The sequence below is a fragment of the Primulina eburnea genome, chromosome 4 (assembly GCF_022965805.1).
Source record: "Primulina eburnea isolate SZY01 chromosome 4, ASM2296580v1, whole genome shotgun sequence".
Lineage (NCBI taxonomy): Eukaryota > Viridiplantae > Streptophyta > Magnoliopsida > Lamiales > Gesneriaceae > Primulina > Primulina eburnea.
The window spans coordinates 545,166-564,198 of NC_133104.1; the positions used below are offsets into that span (position 1 = coordinate 545,166).

At 31.7% G+C, this 19,033-nt stretch overlaps 2 protein-coding genes and 1 long non-coding RNA gene across 4 annotated transcripts; 1 reads left to right on the forward strand and 2 right to left on the reverse strand.

Annotated features, from left to right (window-relative positions):
• The first annotated feature begins 2,762 nt into the window (after positions 1-2,762).
• On the forward strand, positions 2,763-5,002 carry LOC140830404 (uncharacterized). The gene is made up of 5 exons (XM_073193674.1): positions 2,763-3,069; positions 3,173-3,250; positions 3,349-3,424; positions 4,515-4,588; positions 4,684-5,002. The coding sequence occupies exons 1-5, from the start codon at positions 2,971-2,973 to the stop codon at positions 4,750-4,752; spliced, it is 396 nt and encodes a 131-aa protein (XP_073049775.1). The 5' UTR covers positions 2,763-2,970; the 3' UTR covers positions 4,753-5,002.
• A 356-nt stretch (positions 5,003-5,358) lies between these two features.
• On the reverse strand, positions 5,359-7,850 carry LOC140829643 (uncharacterized). Of its 2 annotated transcripts, none has more exons than XM_073192950.1 (5): positions 7,699-7,850; positions 6,412-6,639; positions 6,201-6,278; positions 6,038-6,109; positions 5,359-5,852 (listed from the first exon to the last, which is right to left on the reverse strand). In XM_073192950.1, the coding sequence occupies exons 1-5, from the start codon at positions 7,744-7,746 to the stop codon at positions 5,637-5,639; spliced, it is 642 nt and encodes a 213-aa protein (XP_073049051.1). In that variant the 5' UTR covers positions 7,747-7,850; the 3' UTR covers positions 5,359-5,636. The 2 variants fall into 2 exon arrangements, with proteins under 2 accessions (XP_073049051.1, XP_073049052.1); XM_073192951.1 differs by having other exon boundaries at positions 5,362-5,852; positions 6,201-6,275.
• Positions 7,851-9,082: 1,232 nt separating this feature from the next.
• Positions 9,083-10,337, reverse strand: LOC140829644 (uncharacterized). Its single transcript, XR_012117491.1, has 2 exons — positions 9,820-10,337; positions 9,083-9,558 (listed from the first exon to the last, which is right to left on the reverse strand). It is a non-coding gene; the product is annotated as an uncharacterized lncRNA (long non-coding RNA).
• Positions 10,338-19,033: the final 8,696 nt, after the last annotated feature.

Consider the following 19,033-nt stretch of genomic DNA (forward strand, 5'->3'; position numbering starts at 1 on the left):
AAACAACTCTTTCTTCACCAGCCCCAGAAACTGAAGTGCTCCTCTTCTTCTAGTCCTTTTTCATCGTTTCTTATCTGAGATGTTTTGGTGGGTGAGTGATAGGTTCGCTCAATCAGTAAGCGGGGCGGGAAATAACTCTCATTTCGAAATCATTTTTCATAAAGAACAGTAATACAGAAAATATTACAGAAATTCTTATTTTCATAACAAGAAATCGCATGTTGCAGTGTTCTAGAAATAATAATCGGTATTTCAGTCAGTCGAAATCAGAAGTTTATCAAATAAGCACACCTGAGCACATTCGTTAATTTTATGGCTAAACTGATATCAGTTCCCTATATGTTCTCTCCTCTAAGGGATGAGGCCAGTAATCAGTAATGTTCAGAATATATCTTCTTACCATTAGTTCACTAAGTTTCAGTGCTTCGAAATCAGATAACAGGATTCAAGAATATACTTTGCTTTAAATCAGAAATCATCAAAACGGTTTTCAAGATATTTATACATAAGCCCACTTACCGTAATTTGCTAAAAGTGTTTCGGTAGAAGTCTGAAATCTGCTTGTTCTTGCTACTGGTCCTACTGCTCGAAACCAGCACTCTCTTAGCTCGAAATTTCAAGTGATACTCTCAAGATTTGTGTAACCCAATTCAGAGGTTTGAGAGTGTTATTTATAGACAAATATTCTGACTGTTAGCTTCCTCTTTTAATGGCCATAATCTGCCATTAACCACCTTTATTCCGTGATAAATGCTTCAGTTACAAGTCTAAGATGAATCAGTAACTGTCTGCTGGAATTCGCTCTTCTGCTGCTGGATTTTGTCTGCTGGATTCGGTCTGCTGGAAAATGTCATCTTCTGAAATATGAGTTGCTGCTGGAATCGTTGGCTACTGCTGGAATCGTTGGCTACTGCTGGAATTGGCCAGCTGCTGCTACTGCTGGAATTTCAGGTTCTCACAGATATTTTACAAAATAAGCCCACAAATTCAATTTCCGTAATTAATCTTTCATTTGTGCGAAGGTGGGACAAATGATTAATTTGGACAAGACATGCCAACTATTTCCTTGTCTTCGTCAAAGCCAGTTGGGTTTTAGCTACATATCGGTCTCTTAAACTTTATATAACTGGGATTTGTACACCATAAAACGACTAATTAATTGGGAACATATTTGAAATTGAATCTCTTTCTTGTTTTCTAACACGTCTTGGCCTTTTTATGTCTCACCTTTCTCTTCTTTCCCAAAATAAATCGCTTCTTTCCTTAATCTTGTTTGGTCCATTGAATTCAAATTTTTTTTAGCAGCATGTGTGCTCCTGGTGTTCTTTTTGAAGCTACAGCCTTGAGTTAGCATTCAAAACAAATTCTGTAATTTCCATTCATCCCTTGTTTCCACAAATTCCAAGAAAAAAGAATGGAAGATTTCCCATCTTATTTTGGTGAAAGTGTCGTCCAAATTGCATCGAACACAACCACAACCAAATCCGGAGCTCAAAATCTTGTCACGCTTGCACCAGTACCAGTCTAGCTAAATCCATTTCAGGCTTCATCACAGTCACATTGATTGATCGAGCATTTGATGGGCCAAGGACTCACTGTTGGAATCCAAAATTCGATCAAAGAATCCCTTTGCAAAGCTGACATCAACATGGCTGTTTTCCAAGAGAAGGCTTCGAGAATTTGGTTTCAGACTCTGCATCCGTCGACATCTTATGGGATTTATCGTCTGCTAAGTTCGGTTCGGGGCCTGAACCTCTACAAGGATTCTATCTCGCCATTCTTGTAAACCAAGAATTACACTTGCTCCTTGGAGACTTAACCAATGAGACCAACAAGAAGATATATTCAAGTTCGACCCCTTGCGTTGATAATTCTAGAGAGATTTTCGTGACGGAGGAGGAGCCCATATTTGGGAAGAGATCGTCAAAATTCAAAGGCACGATTTTTCGGCCAACGGAGATGTGCATGATGTAGAGATTGAATGATAGCTATGATCATTGCCTGGCGATATACATACATAGAAAAGAAGACGATGATGCAAGTGGCGCGATTGAAGTAGAATTTTCGGGGAAACGACACGATTATGGTGGACGGGCTTTTGATCCAAGTGTGTCGGGATGTACATAACTGGTTGTATCAAAGTGTTGTTGGCAATGCGGTGTTCTTGTTTAGAAGTGGCGATTCAAATCATACGCCTAGTCTAGTAGTATTGGATCTACTGGTATTATGTCCTTGGAAAAGTGAATAGAAGAAGCTACTTGTTTGACCAAATTTTGGAATTTTTTTCGTTGGAAGATTATTTTATTATTATTATTATTTGGTTTGTGATGAATGTTAGAAATTAATTAGCTTGGTTTGTCTGTCAACACATACAGTATAAGGCTTTCCACACATACAGTATAAATAGCTCCTCTTAGTTACTTTGAAGTTTGTTTTGTAATTCTTTAGTTCAGAGCTTGAGCTCTGTTTTCTCTTCAATAAAATCAATTTCATTTCTCTAATAATGAAAGAATATATTGGCATTAACTTTTTTTGCGCACAAAGAATTGAATCTTGCTGTTGATAAATATATATGATATAATAATTTTAATTATCTATCAAGGGATTTTAATTATATAAACAATGAAATTTAAGATATTTATATGACAGAAAATATAATACTCTCACAAATAATTTTATTTATTTTTACTCTTCCTCGCTTCACAAAATCCAAATATATTTTATCCATTAGTTCCAAGAAACCAAATTTATTTTCTCTAAATTTTATAAAAATTTAAAACAATTTCATGGGAGAGGATTATCCATATTGTAATGCTGTTCGCCCCATTTTCTTCTGCTGCCGTTGCCAATTTCTCTTTGCTCCAAATTCCGTATCCCTTCTGGGTTTTTCTGGTTTCGCTAAATTTCAGCGGATAAATTCGGAGAGAAGAAAAGCGAAAATCTTGCCGAGCCCAACTCGACCAGAGGAAAATGATGTGGGACGAGTGGTTCCAACAGCCTCAAGAAGAAGAATCCGACGACGATTCTCACCCCGACCACGATTTCTTCTCCGTGTTATCGAAGCCTAAAGTATTGATTTTTTTTTCTCTTGTCTATTTTTGTTCGGTGAAAAAAAATCATTGTTTTTCCTATTTGCTTCTTGTTGATGGCTAATATTTTATTTGGTGTGTAGGATTATTATAAAATTCTAGATGTAGATTATGACGCTCCTGAAGAAGTGATTCGTTCTAATTACATTCGCCTTGCTCTGGTACATTCATTAGCTATCTTTGTTGTTTTTTTGGGTTTTTGGTTAATTTTTTGTTTTAGTTTAATGTTAGTATTTTTGGGTTTCTTATTTGCTACCAGAAATGGCATCCAGATAAAAAGAAGAATGAGGACTGTGCGACTTCCAGGTTTCAAGAAATTAATGAGGCTTATATGGGTATCCTGTGCCTTTTTCATTTTTAAACTAAATGCTGTTTCGTTTAATAATGTGCTAATGTTTGCTTCCTATCGGCTTAAAGTTGTTTTGCTCAATATGTTTTAGATTGGTTATCAATTTTTTGGCATTTAAATGAAATGCTTGTGACATTTGATTTTGAGTTTGGGGGATTATTTCGTTCATATTAGTTCAAGACCATGGAATTTCACTGAGAAAAAAATTGTGGTTTAGAAAACTTGACACTTGACAGTAAGCTTTACGGCAAGAGACCAGGTCAAATGATATGTGCTGTTTTGTATTTTCGTGAAGGATGTGCAATTTGTTAGTTATTAGCTGGTTGTGGCCTGCAGATTAGGAGTCTTGTAATTTAGTTGTGTTTGCCAATCGCTCTTTCTTAGGGTACTTAATGGGTGACCTTTCAGAAAATTTGATTGTAAATGCGATTTTTATGATTTTTCTTATGCTAGGTTGTATACATTTCTCAGCTTGATGTTACTTGGAATTTAACATGGAGGATTGGTGCGACTATTAACAAGTTCCCCTGACTTTTGTATCTTTCATATTAAAACATGCAACCTCGACTAAAACCGTTTGATTTGGCAACAACTGATGGATTCATCTATAAGGCTTTTTGTTATACAGTAATAATTGATCAGAGATGCTAAAGAGTAAAGGCTGTGGTGATTAGTATGTAATGAATGTACATTCTGTTGAAACTTCAACAAATGATTTAGGAAATAATGGGCTTAGGTTAGGCGATACTGAATTTCCGATGCATAATTTAGAAACCTTGAGTTCAGCTCATCTTAGTAAATGGACTACAAGGTGGTAAATACATGACAAACCATCAATAATCATACTTTTAACGCTTCCCCTGTCACACGGTAATTTCATCAAGTCACCTAGAAACTCAGCGCTCTAGAAAAAGGTCTGCTGTTTTTCCACCTAGCACGCCATAAAATATATCTAGCCGATGCGTTAGATTATGGTCAATTGTTGCAGCTTGTTCAGCCTGTGATAAAAGTTCTGTTAGCTGTTCTTTTATGCGAGTTTGACCAGGATTGACATTGGATCTCATTATCTTTTCCAGTTTTGATTGATCCAGTAAAACGACGTGAATATGACAAGAAAGGGATGCTTTATGCCTACGATAGCAACATCATTGTAAGATTTACTCCTTTGCAATGAATTCTATGGTGTATTTATCATTTATTCTCTTTTCAATTCATGTTGCACTACTTGTATTTTGTTGACTGCAGGATTACCTCAATCGTTACAAGAGCCTCATTTTAACCTGCAACGGCCTTGGCATGAAATGCATGATATGATGACCGATACATTTTTCTCCAGGAAATCCCGCAGTCCCTCCAAATGCAGCAGACTTTTGTACGGACTGCAAGCATGAAGTTGGATCTTAGTGGAAGTTATGAGAGTCGATGTTGTATTTACCTTGATATATGCTATGTTCAAAGCTGGAGAGGCAGCATTTACGAGTTCCTTAATGTGTGACATTTTCTGAGTATTCACCAACTTGTTTAGTTGCTCTATTTAGCGGAATTGCATGAAATCCTTGCTCGCACCCTTTTAGTTCCTCTTGTTTGGAAAAAATTCCCTACCACGTGGGTGCATTATGTTTGCTATTGCATTGAAATGCATCATAATTACTAATACAATTTCTCAAAGTTGATTGGAAATAACTACAAAATTCATTTAGCCAAAACTGAGCAAACGAGTAAAATGAAATTAAAACTTTGGATTTCAAATACTTTATTTTGAATTTATTATTGCCAATTTACTTTTAGATTGTAATTGAACTGAAAGATTTGATTTTGGATGGGGGATTGTAATTTGGATTTCACTTACCTGTAGCCTTACCAGAAGGTTCATCAAGACTTAAAATCGAACTTAATTTATAATATAAACAGATGAGCTCTACAGGAGCATTCTGCCATAACATACACTTCTTTATAATTAGAAACCTCGTGATCAATCTTTACCCGCAAATGGTGGTGAATTTTTCCAAGTTAATTAACATCTTTTCAACACAACTTGGACCAATATCTTCAAGATTCAACAGTATACCAATAAAAAAAAAGATTACAGTAAAATCTCTTCAACACTCTTGAGTCCTTTGCTTACTGTTTATCTCTTTCTTTATTAATTCATAATTCCCAGAGCTGGACAGCATCATATCAAGAATTGGTCTTTCTTCTCAGCAATTCTTCTTCCTCTGCCGAGAAACTTTCTTTTGCTCATTAGCAATATTTGAAGCATTCTTAGAATCATTCTTTTCCGGAGATGCCACGTGATTATCTGCATCTGGAGCAGACTCGGCATTTCCATTTGCATTTTCCTGAGTTTTACCCCGTATGGAGTCAACTAGAATCACATCCTTAGTCGTACGGATAGCATCAATCACCTTCTCATACTGGTACCAGTCACAAGTTGATAAAACACAGGATTAATCCCACAACACGAAGGAACCACGATTAAGCACACTCTTATTGTTCCATTTCAGTACGTATAGAATACTTGAAGATTTAAAGCAATAAGGGTTGACTCAAAATCAATGGAAATGCAGTAAGTTTGTGATAAAGGTCATTTAAAACTTACCGCTTCAATTTTCCCACGAGCAAATTCCAACTTCATGGAAAGCCGACAATTTTCTGCCATCAGGTGCTCGAGCTGCTCCATAAAATGGCCATCGTATTCAAGAAACCAAAATTAAATAAATACATAATCATCAACAACATAACATACAAGAAAATGTCATTACCTGTTTTTGTGAGGTAATGTACATGCTTTTGTAGCCGAGTTCAGAAGAAGGGTCAGCATTTGTTGTCCTGCAAACCTGCTTAAGAGTACAATGAAGCCCAAATTTCTTCATCATAGCCATTGAATAAGGTATCGTGCGTGGATACTGAATATGAAACGACACCTCGGACTTGAGTCTATCAATTGCTCTAACAAGTTACAAGATAAGTCACCTTCTGTTTCGTGTTTCTCTCATCCAAGCTAGGTACAGTACCGAATTTCTGACAACTGTTCGGTTCTTCCTTTCCTTTCTCAACAAGATTTTCACTCTCCACAGTGTGTTCGATGTGACTTACATGCTCAGGCATGTTCTCAACATCCTTGGACTCCAAGACAGTTTGAGCAGTTTCAGAGTGTTCTTTTTCTTCGCCTATTGATTTCTCCGATGTGGGGGCTTTACCCTGTCGTTTACAGTGTCAACTCTCAGAAAGTGTAAAAGTGCACATTGAGAAAAGGTTATAACATGCTAAACAGAAGTTCATTGTGTATTGATGAAGAAGCATAAAAACACAGAGGAGAAAATGTTAGGAACACGAGAAGTCACTCTAATATCTTAAAAAGAAACTAAATTTCATCTCCTAATGTCACAAAGAAATAAAGTATATCGCTTTAGTTCAAGAAATAGTACATCGATTGAAATAATAGCCAAGTCAAGCAAGATGATCATGAACACCACCAATTGAGCGTAAGGAAACAAAAATTGCATAACCATCAATCAAACAAAAGAAAATTCCACAACCTTAAATGTAGTGCCTAGTGTTACTACGAGGCTACCAACAATGACCCTTTCCAACCATGTAAAAAATTTCAGAAAGCTATAAATTAGGAAAACGAAAGGCCCTTACCAAATGTAGAGGGGAAAATTTCATTTCTGTGAACCTCTACACTTTGATCCCGAATTTATACGAATAGCCTACTGTTATTCATTTGGAATGCAAAGATATAAAACTGAATCATTGATACCTAGAATCATACAGTGCCAAAGCCTTGGAGTGGGACTTCAAGAATATATGTTTAGTCATCCAACCTAAGGAATAAGCTTCAAAAAGCGCAACGTAGAACAGAGAGTTTAAGGCAAAGCGAGGACACACCTTCTATCTTTCTCTTTTTTCCCACATTTCAGACGATGGCGATGAATATTCTCAATCAGATGGGACACACAAATAAAAGTTTAGCATCCAAAATACGAAAAGTAGTCCACTCACTCAAACCCCAGTTCCCTTTGTTCAAGAACAAACAGAAATCTTTCTTCTTTACGAGAAGATTCAAGATTCATAGCAGAAGATTGGATACGGTTTTCCATAATTTTTCATGACATCAAAACAATGCACTTAAAAGGGTGGTGGAAAAGGTAAAGAAGTGATATTCCAAGAAACAGTTATAATCGAAGAACAAAAGCTACTACATACCCACAAATCTTCAGTTAAACGTGTGTTTATTTTTACTGCAATATTGCATACCTTATTGGCCGTTTTTCCAACATCTCCGGCCTTCCTTTTCCTAGCCATTCTTCCTTTTCTTTACAAGAGAAGTTACAAAGACATCAGAAGACAGAGAGACGGTATTCAGAAGAAGAGAGGGTGGCTTTATTTAAGGGTATTGGGCCATTCAATTCAATTCAATTTTTTGGTAACCTGATCGTCATCGAATTGTCTATCTTAAAATATAAAATAATAATATAACATAATAAATAATGTATTTAAATTCTAAACTTATATATAAATAACAAAAATAAAAAAAATTCGAAGTTAAAAAAATCAAATAAGCGCTAATATTCAGTGTTATAAATCGTCCATCTTTCTAACTTTTGGCTAAGCTAAGTTAAATTAATCGACCGGTTCAAAATAATAAAATTAAAATATTCTCTCACTTTAATGTTTAAAAACTTAAATACTAAACAGAGTAGAAGTGAGAACAAAAGCAGCACAGAGAAACAAGAAGCTGCAAGAAAAGTCGATGGGCTTCTTGCTATCGGCCGCCACTCTCTCGCCACGCTCACGTCGCCGTCGACCGCCCTCACTCCTGCCAGTCAAGTCCTCCAGTGGTGAGCTGTGTGTCAGGTTTTTAAATTTTATTGCTCATTAATTTTGTTTTGAGTCTTTTGATATTTTAGAGAAAATCTGCCAAAATAATGAGATTCATTTTGTTGGCCAAAATTTGTCTTGTGGATATTTGAAGTTTATTTCGGCTTGATCGATTAGTGAGGTTTGTTTTGTGATAATGAAATTTTTACTTTGTTTTTTTATGTTCCTCCACTTTACATTCTGAATCCGTCTTCTTTTTACTATTTGTTTAGAATTTGGCAAGTTGTGAACTCGATCACTCGAATCTCCTTTATGTTCATTTGTGGAGTTTTTGCTATTATATAATATCAATAGTAACATGATCTATTGTAATGATAGGTGGTTGTGTACTTGAGCCATTTTTGAAGCTCTTTATTTTAGTTTGTGATTCTTTTTGTCTTTTACTTAACTTTTTTTGTTTTTCTTTTGGTAGTTGCTGCATTGTGTGTTTATTTTTTGTTTCAGATTTGATAATGTAGTTGATTACATTACTTTGGTTATTCAGTATTTGTTTCTCGAAATTTGTCTGTCGTCAGCTGTGTACCGTAAGGATTTGATAACACCAAGGTTATCTAGCCAAACTTATAATGAAATAAACGTTAAATACGATGTTAAAATGTAATTGAAGAAACAAGAACAAAAAAGAAACAAAGGAATGCAAATGAAGTTGGGGTGAGAGAAGAAGTTGTTCTTGATGAATATTAGGAAGACAAATGGAGTCTAGAGAAAAGAAAAAACCTATTTACTCGACGGGTGTATGATTCTGGTATTCTTTTTCATGCATTGACAATGATAGCTTCAAGAGGTTTGTGAAAGTGATTTGTCAGTTTGGACCGGGTTATTGTCCTCCGACTCAATAACTATTAAGAGATCCCTTACTGAAAGAAGAGGTAGAAAGAACTAAAAGTCTATTAAAAAAGAAAGAAAAGAACTAACTTTGAATGTTTGCTCAATTTTGACCGATCGACTAGAAAAGAACAAGTATTATGAATTTGTGTGTCTATTGTAAGGAATACAAAACTTTCTTTTCTTCTAGGGAAGCATTAGATTAAGCATACACCGAGAATTATATATTTGAATATGTGGACAACTGCATCGAAGAAGTTGGGCCACAAAATGTAGTTCAAGTGGTAACAAACAATGCTTCGAATAATATGGTGGCGAAAGATTTGTTGAAGGATAAGAGGCCACATATATTTTGGATTTCATGTGCAACTCACACCGTGAATTTTATGCTTCAATGAATTGGGAACCAACCTAAATTCAAAGAGGTGATTGAGAAGACGAAATGCTCACCATCTTTATTTATGCACATAACAAGACATTTTCAGTGACAAGGAAGTTCACAAAAAAAAAAAAGATGTTGCGAGGTTGAGAATAACAAGATTTGTAACCACTTTTTTAACTTTACAAAGCTTGATAGAGAAGAAAAATGAATTGAAAGCTATGGTTTCTAGTGAAGAATGAAATGTTGCAAACATTCAAAGAGTGTAAAAGGGAAAAACAGGCATATAATACCTCTTCGAGTGTCTCTTTTTGGGATGGAGTAAGTTTTTGCTTGAAGGTTTTTGCTCTTTTAGCTAAGGTAATTCGTCATGTTGATGGGGAAAAGAAACCATCTATGGGTTTTGTGTATATTGAATTAATTAGAGCGATAGATGAGATTAAAGTGAATTTTTTTAAATAAAAAAAAACGCTCCACTATCGTCCGATTATTGATATTATTGATGAGAAAAATCGTAATCGGCTTGATAGTCCACTAGATTTAGCCGCCTACCACTTGAACCCTTATTACTCTTGAAATGACCAGAGCATAGGAAGTGAAGAAGTGGACGCGAATGGACTTTTCACTTGTGTCAAATCATTCTTTCTCGAGATATTGATAGCCAAGCGAGGTAGTAAATGTGGAGTTGTTGAAGTATATCAACAAATAGTTTGGATTTGGAAGAGCATTGGCTAAGGCAGTGTGCACAAAAAAAATGATGAGAATAACTACGTTGTGAGAGAAATTTGAGTACTTTTGAAGGAGTGAGTATTTAATTATCTATTGTGACTTACTATTAAAATTTTAAATATGTATTAAATATTAATGTTTTTCTTCCATGTAGATCTATACAAAGAAAAAAAATAGAATAGATATCTGGAAGGTTGAACAATTTAGTCTATGTTCAATTCAATACCAAGATCATCAACAAAAAGAGGAGGCAAGAAGAAAAAATGAGTGGATGTGCCAGTTGGTACTGAAGCAACTATGGCATAAGGATGGATTGTTGATGGTTGAGATGAAGATGTCGAGACAAATGTTAAAGATGCAAGTAAAATTCACGGATGAAGAGGAGCAATAACTTATGTATTTTGAGTTTGAGTTTGAATCTGATACAAAAAAAGTGTTGAAAAAAATATTTAAATGAACTAGAAAAAATTAGATGTATAGGCTTAGTATCTATAATGTTCTAACGATCTTTAAGTGACGTCCGATTCTCTTCTAAAATCACCACCGATGCAATTAATAAATCATAGTATATGTGAATCTCATACGTCTTTTTCAGATTCGAGTAAAGAAACAACACACATTGTCACATAGTATTCTTTTGTTCTGAATATACTGTATATTATTAAGCCCTTGCTTGATGGTTTGCTATCGATCCCAACTTAAGCTAAATACATAAAAAAATTATTTTGATAATTTTAATTAGGTAATATTTTTTATGGGAAACATTGATACAGCTCTATAATATCATTCAAATGATGTGATAATGATATGATGAAATTATAAAATCAATTAAATTCATATTTTCTTAAAGTACGAATGTGTTGGTTCTTGTTTATTCTGAATTACAACATTTTTATGATATCAAATAACATAGAATAATTCATTTTTTTGTGTCTTGTTCCATTACATGATAAACATTAAATATAATTTATTTCTTTTAGGTGACGAGAGCAGGGGTGTACAAAATTTCGGTTAAACCGAATTAACCGACCGAACCGAATTTTCAAATTAATTCGGTTCGATTAATTTGGAAGTTCGGTTTTGAAATTTTAAACAATCGGTTAATTTGGTTTCTATGAATATTTTGATCGGTTCGGTTATTCGGAAAATAAAATCGGTTAAATCGGTTATATGTCTATTTGGTTCGGTCGGTAATCGAATAGACCGATTGCACACCCCTAGACGAGACATGATAGTCATAGGTGAATAAATATACTAAATTATTCCTCTACATTCTAAACATTTTTTTTTAAAACAGTTTTTGTGTACTTTCGAATTTATGGATTTTATAATAATTTATGTCAATGAATATATGATAATTTTTGAAAACACGCGATGAGACATGATAGTCAATTTATATTATGATCAATTAACTGAACAATTTGTTTCCTAATTCTCAGTATTAGATCTAAACAAGATATGTATGATTCAAAACATGGCAAAAACTTGTGTTAGACGACGGTCTTGCGAGTCATATTTTGTGAGACATATATTTTATTTGGGTCATCCTTGAAAAAATATTACTTTTTATGATAAGAGTATTACTTTTTATTGTGAATATCGATAGGGTTGATCCATCTCACAGATAAAGATTCGTGAGACGGTCTCACAAGAGACCTACTCTCAAAACAAAAGATAGTCGAGACTCAAATATAACAATATTGTTCTTTAGCTGGAAGGAAAAACCAAAAGGTAGAACAATATATGCATGAGTATGAACTTTCTTGATAAAGATAATTTGGAAAGCAACCTCTATATATGATATGGAATAACAAATTAAGGTATTTTTGTTTGATTGGAATGATTGTCAGTCATTGCCACAATTTTTGTCCTTTTTCTTGTGAATCCAAAACTTGGAACCTATAGAAGTTGTCTCCATGTTGGTCCCAAAGGATTTTGATTTGAATTTTATATAGTTCGTTTATTAATAATAATAATAATAATAACAATATTTACAAAGATTATGAACTAATTATAAAAAATATATTAGGAAAAGTAATCTTTAAAACTATTAATAATCTCTAAATTTCTACACACACACACATATATACACAACACCATGAAAAATATAGTACATAAACTATAAAATCAATGTTGATTTCTTGCAATTTATATCATGATATATTATTAAGAATAAGATACTTATATTTAAAATTTAATGTCACTTTATATCCAAATATTTCCCATACTTCATAAAATATATTGATGCATCTATGTGCCAAACAATATTAGTAATAATAAAGTTGAGGGTTTTTTTTTTAAAAAAAAAATCTCTAGACAACATATTAATTAAAACCTTTAAAAAAAGAAGAAGAAAAAGGTCTCTCTTTTCATATACGTCGAATGAACTTTGTTTAATCTTTTCTCTCAACTCAACACATAGAGCAAGGTTTAACGTGCTACAATGCAATAGACCACGTCTAAAATATTTTAGATCTATCATATATAATTATGAATTAAATATGTAAATTTTATCATAATTAAGAAGCTATATATTTTGGCATTCCCAGCCATGCCAAAGCATTTAAAATATTTTATACTATACAAACTTATTTTTCAAAATTATCAAATAATAACATATAAATTTGATCCCATCTTGTACGTATATATCAAGTCTATCAACTATTGGGTACGATCACATGCTGAACAATACACTTGCATGTTTGTTCGAGATGAGTACTCAAGACTCAATTTCATGTATGGATGACTTAGAGTCAATCCGGTGCCAAATTCCCAAGTTAGATATAAGTTCGAGATCTAATTATAACAAACTCAATTTACATGTGTATATTGTCATGCATGTTATTAATCCAAAATAGATAAAATAATCAGAACGTAAATAAATAAATAATTCTAATTGTTTTAGTAAATGTGAACTAATCATAATAATAGTATCTAAATTAAAATCTTAAATTCTTAACCCACCATAAAAATTAGGTTTACACAAAAAGCACAAAATAGCCATCTAAAAACCTCTTGTTTGGTGGTGACACTACAAAATTAATCATACACTCTTGTAAAAAAAAAATCCATTCGATTACAATTTATCACTGTCTAAATTGAAACCCTCAGTGATCACTCAGTAACTTCTGGTTGTTTAAGAACTTCTAGTTCACCAAAAACAATAAATTCCAACGGATAGTTTTGAACGGCTAGAATTGGTTAAGGTAGCACAAATTGATCCTTGAAAATCTGATATGGATAGATAGACATGTGCTAAAGTGAGCAGGTTGATATTTGAACGATTATGAATGCTCAAGATTTTGAATATTTGCGGACTTTTAAAAGCTTTAAATCAAGTTAACATTAAGTCTGAGTCTGTATATATGTACTTGAAAAAGCTCCAACAGTCGAAAACTTTTTAATGATCATCTGTATTAACTTCTGGTAGAATGACCTTGTCACGTATGATGCATTAAATGTTCATTTAATGCTTCTTTGATTTTTGTGCATTTATCTCTTTTACCTTTGATTTGATTAATCTTTTGACATTTTAGGAAACTTTACTGTCAATTAAAAGTTGATAAGATATTGTGCAATGATATTTAACTGATAGCATCGAACAACTTGAGTTGGAGTATCCACCTCGATCTTCTAAAGTCTGACCGATATGATTGTAGTACAGTTAGACTTGAATGGTTTAGATTTGTTCAATTTACTAATAACTCGGTTAAAAGACAATTGATCTTATGAAAATGTCTGTAGCTTAAGCTTCTGATATAATGTTGAGCGGCTCGATTCGACCAACGACTAGAAACCTTTAAATATATAGAAATGACAGTTTGATCCTGAAACAGCTCGATGATATTATTTGTTATTTCCAAAACATAGGGTAAAATATATTCCAATAAGAAGTTTATGAGTTGCCACAAATATATATAAATAATAATAATTTCATGTTAGAAATAAAAACACATAATTTTAATGTTATATAATCGAGTGTTTGTCATTTTACCATAAATTATAATTAATAGTAACGGTGAAACTCTAATATTTTAGTTGTCGTATGTTAGCAAAGATATTATTGCACCCAACAAATGTCAATTCTCTCCTAACACTCTATGTCATAGGTGATTCTATGCATGTAATCCATTAAATTATTCATGTCAAATAACATATAGAATCTCCCAACTCTCACTTTTTGACACAAACCTAATTGAATTACATCATTTAACCAATACTATATTGGAATGGTGATTTTAAAAAACACCAGATGTAACATTTTCATGAGCAACAAAATTTGGTGTAAAACGTGGAGTCTCCACCATCCACTACTGCATGCTCACAATTCAATATTATTTTAATTCTCAATATATACAAGCATATCACTCTCCTAAAGCACATATTTATTTCTATTATTTTTGACGATTTATATATTTATTTTTTGGGAAAAAAAGAAAGAATAAAAGCTTTAAATTTATTTACAGATCCATTGTAGAACATTTCCTGTAATTATGAGAGGGGAGTGTCTCAAATCCTAGCCAATTTAATTTATATCTTAAAGAACTTGGAAAGATGACCCACTACATACTTTTTTGAAGTCGTGGTTCTGTCGAGCACTAGTAGTTCAAAATATCATTTCTTAAAAAGAATGCGAAGGACGAGTTTGAGGACAAAAGCATGTTAAATCAGAGCATTTAATTCTCTGAAAATGTTTTCTTTAAAAAATTGAAATAAATTTGAGCTTTGAATAATAATAATATTAATTAATTTTATAATTTTTTTAAATATTTTAATTAAAATCGAAGACTATAAGTCATATTTTTTTGTTTCAGGAATTTTAATGCTTTTTTATATAAATTTTATTCATCAAAATAGTATTTTTTAGCAAAAAATATTTTTACAAATTGTCTCGAAAAGGGTTATGTATTATTTTTTTTAAAAAAAGGTTTTAAATTTTTCTCAAAACGAATATTTTATTCCTGAAAAGGAATAAAAAAAAAAAGATACATTTAAGAAATTTCTTGGAATTCATACATATTATTTATGGAGTATGAGTTCTTTATTAACTATTTTTAGTTTATCAAACATACATTTTTGTTTCCCAAAAAATATATTATCTGTAAGAATATATTTTTTTATTTTAAAAAACAATAAGGATAACAAAATAAAAAAGATAGTTTTGAAAAAAAATACATGAAATATTATTATGACTAGGATCCCTTGACATTTGAGCGTGTGTATATATATATGTATATATTGTAATATACAATTTTGGTGTTTATTATTTTTGTGTTACTTTTAAATTTATGGCTTTCATAATAAAAAAAATTATGTTAGGATCATAATATGATCATATAATAAAAATTCTAAATAAAGATAAATTAATATTTTAGTAATTTAAAACACGTGGAAATGTGGTTATAGACTAACAAATTTACTAAAAATATATTCGTATAATAATTTTTATTAAATAAAAATAGAGAAATTTTGTAATTTGACATGTGTATTTTTTGTTCTTCGATCACGACATTAAAATTAGTTACTCTAAACATCTTAACATAATTATAATATAATATAGATTTAATAAGTAAACTAATATTTCATATTAAAATTGAATATGGAGGAGGTTGGCATCGTGATTCGTGATATAAACCATTGATTAATAAAAACAAAATTTCCGTGCTACGGAAAAGCAATGGTATCCCGCTTTCCTTGGAGGGCCCCTTTCTCGTACGAAATTGGATACTGACACACAACCGCATATTCTCCACGAATTTCATTTGTTTAATAATAATAATATATAATTATTTGTAAAAAAATATATCGTAAATAAATAAATAAATAAAAGAGCACTTAACATAAAGTTGATAATCGGTCTCAAACCTCTAAAGTTGCTTGATTCAATGACTACAGTGATGACAAAATAATTATTCTTGAAATTTAACTAAGCTTAATATTATCTGTTTTATGCCAAGGAAATTAATATTTAATAAATTTTATATAATAAAATTCGTATCCCAATGCATGATATATAATATAAAACGTTTTTATTTCATAAATTAAGCTAATTATATAGTGTTACAATCTTTTTGGTAAATAATTTTTTTTTTTAAATTTATTTTCCACTTATAATTCTGGTTTCAATCAACATCAGCGAACCCTCCTCCAATTTCAAGAAATTTACTAGTGGATCAGTAAGAACAATTTTCTTCCTTCCTAGAATATATAAATTAAAAATTTATGGAAAAGCAACCCAAGGAGTGGCCACCAAATTAGACATTTCTCTCAATGGTTTGATTACAAACTGACAAAATACACAAAATGTAAAATCTCAGTACAATTTTTTTACCACACATTTTAGGAGACACGCGAGATGAGCAACAGCGAAAGCACCCAAAATCTAATGTGGAGAAGGCTGGTGGGTGGAGGAGGAGTTATAATATCAAATAAGATTGCATTTCCATTGATTTTTTTTTTTTTAATTTTTATATATCGTTCGTTCAAACAAATCGTAATGGTATCCATTTGATCACTTAGTGATCTCTTAATCACAATAAACTAAAACTTTCGTGAGACGGGCCAATTTTGTGAGACTTATATCATATTTAGGTCTTTCATTAAAAAATATTATTTTTTTATGCTTAAAATATTACTTATTATTGTAAATATATACATGGTTGATTCGTCTCAAACTACTAAAAATTAAAATATAAGTTGACCTGTGTATGTTTACCACAGGGAACAGGTAAAAACAGATTTGATGTTTCTTTCATCACATTATATTTATGTGAATAAAAAAAGTGAAAAACCTTGAGCGGAAGTCCATAATATAATATTGTGCGACCTAAATTTTGATTTACGCGTAAGTGGCGTAGGCGATATAGGTTGTATTGGCAGGCATAAGATTAACGTTATCCTCCACTCATTCATCCTTGTCTCTTTCATTTTAATTTAATATCTATCCTAGGCTTCTCGTGTATTATAATATAATAATACTATGTGAATATTATTAAACACGGGTTTTTTATGAAAAAATATTCTTTCATAATTTAATTCGGATTAGAGATATGTCTCATAAATTGATCTGTGATACAGTTTCACATGAAATTTTTTTTGTTTTAAAAATTAATTTTAAGCTTTTAAATTTAATATAATATCTAGTTCTCAATATTTACAAAAAGAAAAAAAACAATACAATCACGTGTACGGAGAAGAGGCTAAATATTTAATTAACAAGCGTAGGACGTCTTTTCCAAACGTTGAATTTGTCTGTCTTCCATTAGCCATCCCTTTTTTAAATGGATAAATCATATATTTTCAATTTTATATATTTACTTTTTTGAAATATTCGTATGTGAAACAAATAACAACTGGCCTTTTGTGATGGTTACTTTTTTGAGTATGTCTTTTGTAAAACGGTTTCATGAATATTTATTTGTGAGACGGGTTAATTCTATCAATATTAACAATAAAACATAGTACTCTTAGCATAAAAAATAATATTTTTTCATGGATAATACAAATAAGATATTTGTCTTACAAAATATAATATGTGAGACCGTCTCAAACAAATTTTAATTGCCTCCTTTTTTTTATGAGGTGAGGGTTTAATTATACTACGTCACATAACTTGCAACATCTCATTTATTCGGGCCATGTAACTATTCGAGATATTTTTTTTTAAATCTGTTTGACATAGTTTATAATCTCTTTTAAACAAATTATATAGAAGATATTTAACAGCGCTTATAAACTCTCGTCTACATATATTAAATAAAATGATTAATAGTCAATAATAATTATTAAATTTATATTCATAATATAATATGTACATCTTAAAAATAACCATGTTTATCGATTTTATAATGCTATGTTCTTTGGAAAAAACTTGTGTAACCCGTTCTCACGGGTCGTATTTTGTGATACGGATATCTTATTTGGGTCATTCATGAAAAAATATTACTTTTTATGCTAAAAATATTACTTTTTATTGTGAATAACGGTAGAGTTGATCCGTCTCACAGATAAATATTCGTGAGACCGTCTCACAAAAGACCTACTCTATGTCTTTTTGGATTATCATAACAAAAAGATCTTATAATATCAAACACATTAACAACCTTAAGCTTCATTAACTTATTTTTAAAATAAGAACATACAACTTATAAGATATGAGAACTAATAAGTTATTTTAAGTAAGTTTAGCTAAACAGCTTCTTAAACAAAAAGAAAATCTACGTTGGACTTCCATTCTAATCCCTCATCTGTCATTAATTTATAAAAGTGGTTAATATAAAATTGTTCTAGAGGTGAATTGTAACACACTATTGATGGATCCAAATACTATTTATTAACAACCGTACAATTAGACAATTATTTATAAGAAACTTGGGTCATAAGAATAACTTAAGTGGAATCATAGGTCAAGCATAAAAGAGTAAGTTGTTTTTTCATCCAACGATGTTACGAATCTATCAATATTTTCCTACGAATGACTTAAATAGAATACTAGTCTCGTAAAATTGATCTGTGAGAAGTTTTGTAAGCAAAAAAAATATATTATCCTCATCACAAAACAGGCGTAACAAGAAAAATGTATTAAAATGACATGATACTCAAAAGTGTTTTGAATTTAATTAAAATAAAATTTTCGAGAATCCAAAAGTAAATTTGTTTGTCGAATAATATTTGACCAAACCAATGGAAGTGACTCCCCACTTGACCAACCACTAGTTATCCCATCTCATGTTATAAATACAATGGCAATATCACACTCAAGTCCCCCAATGCATCAAA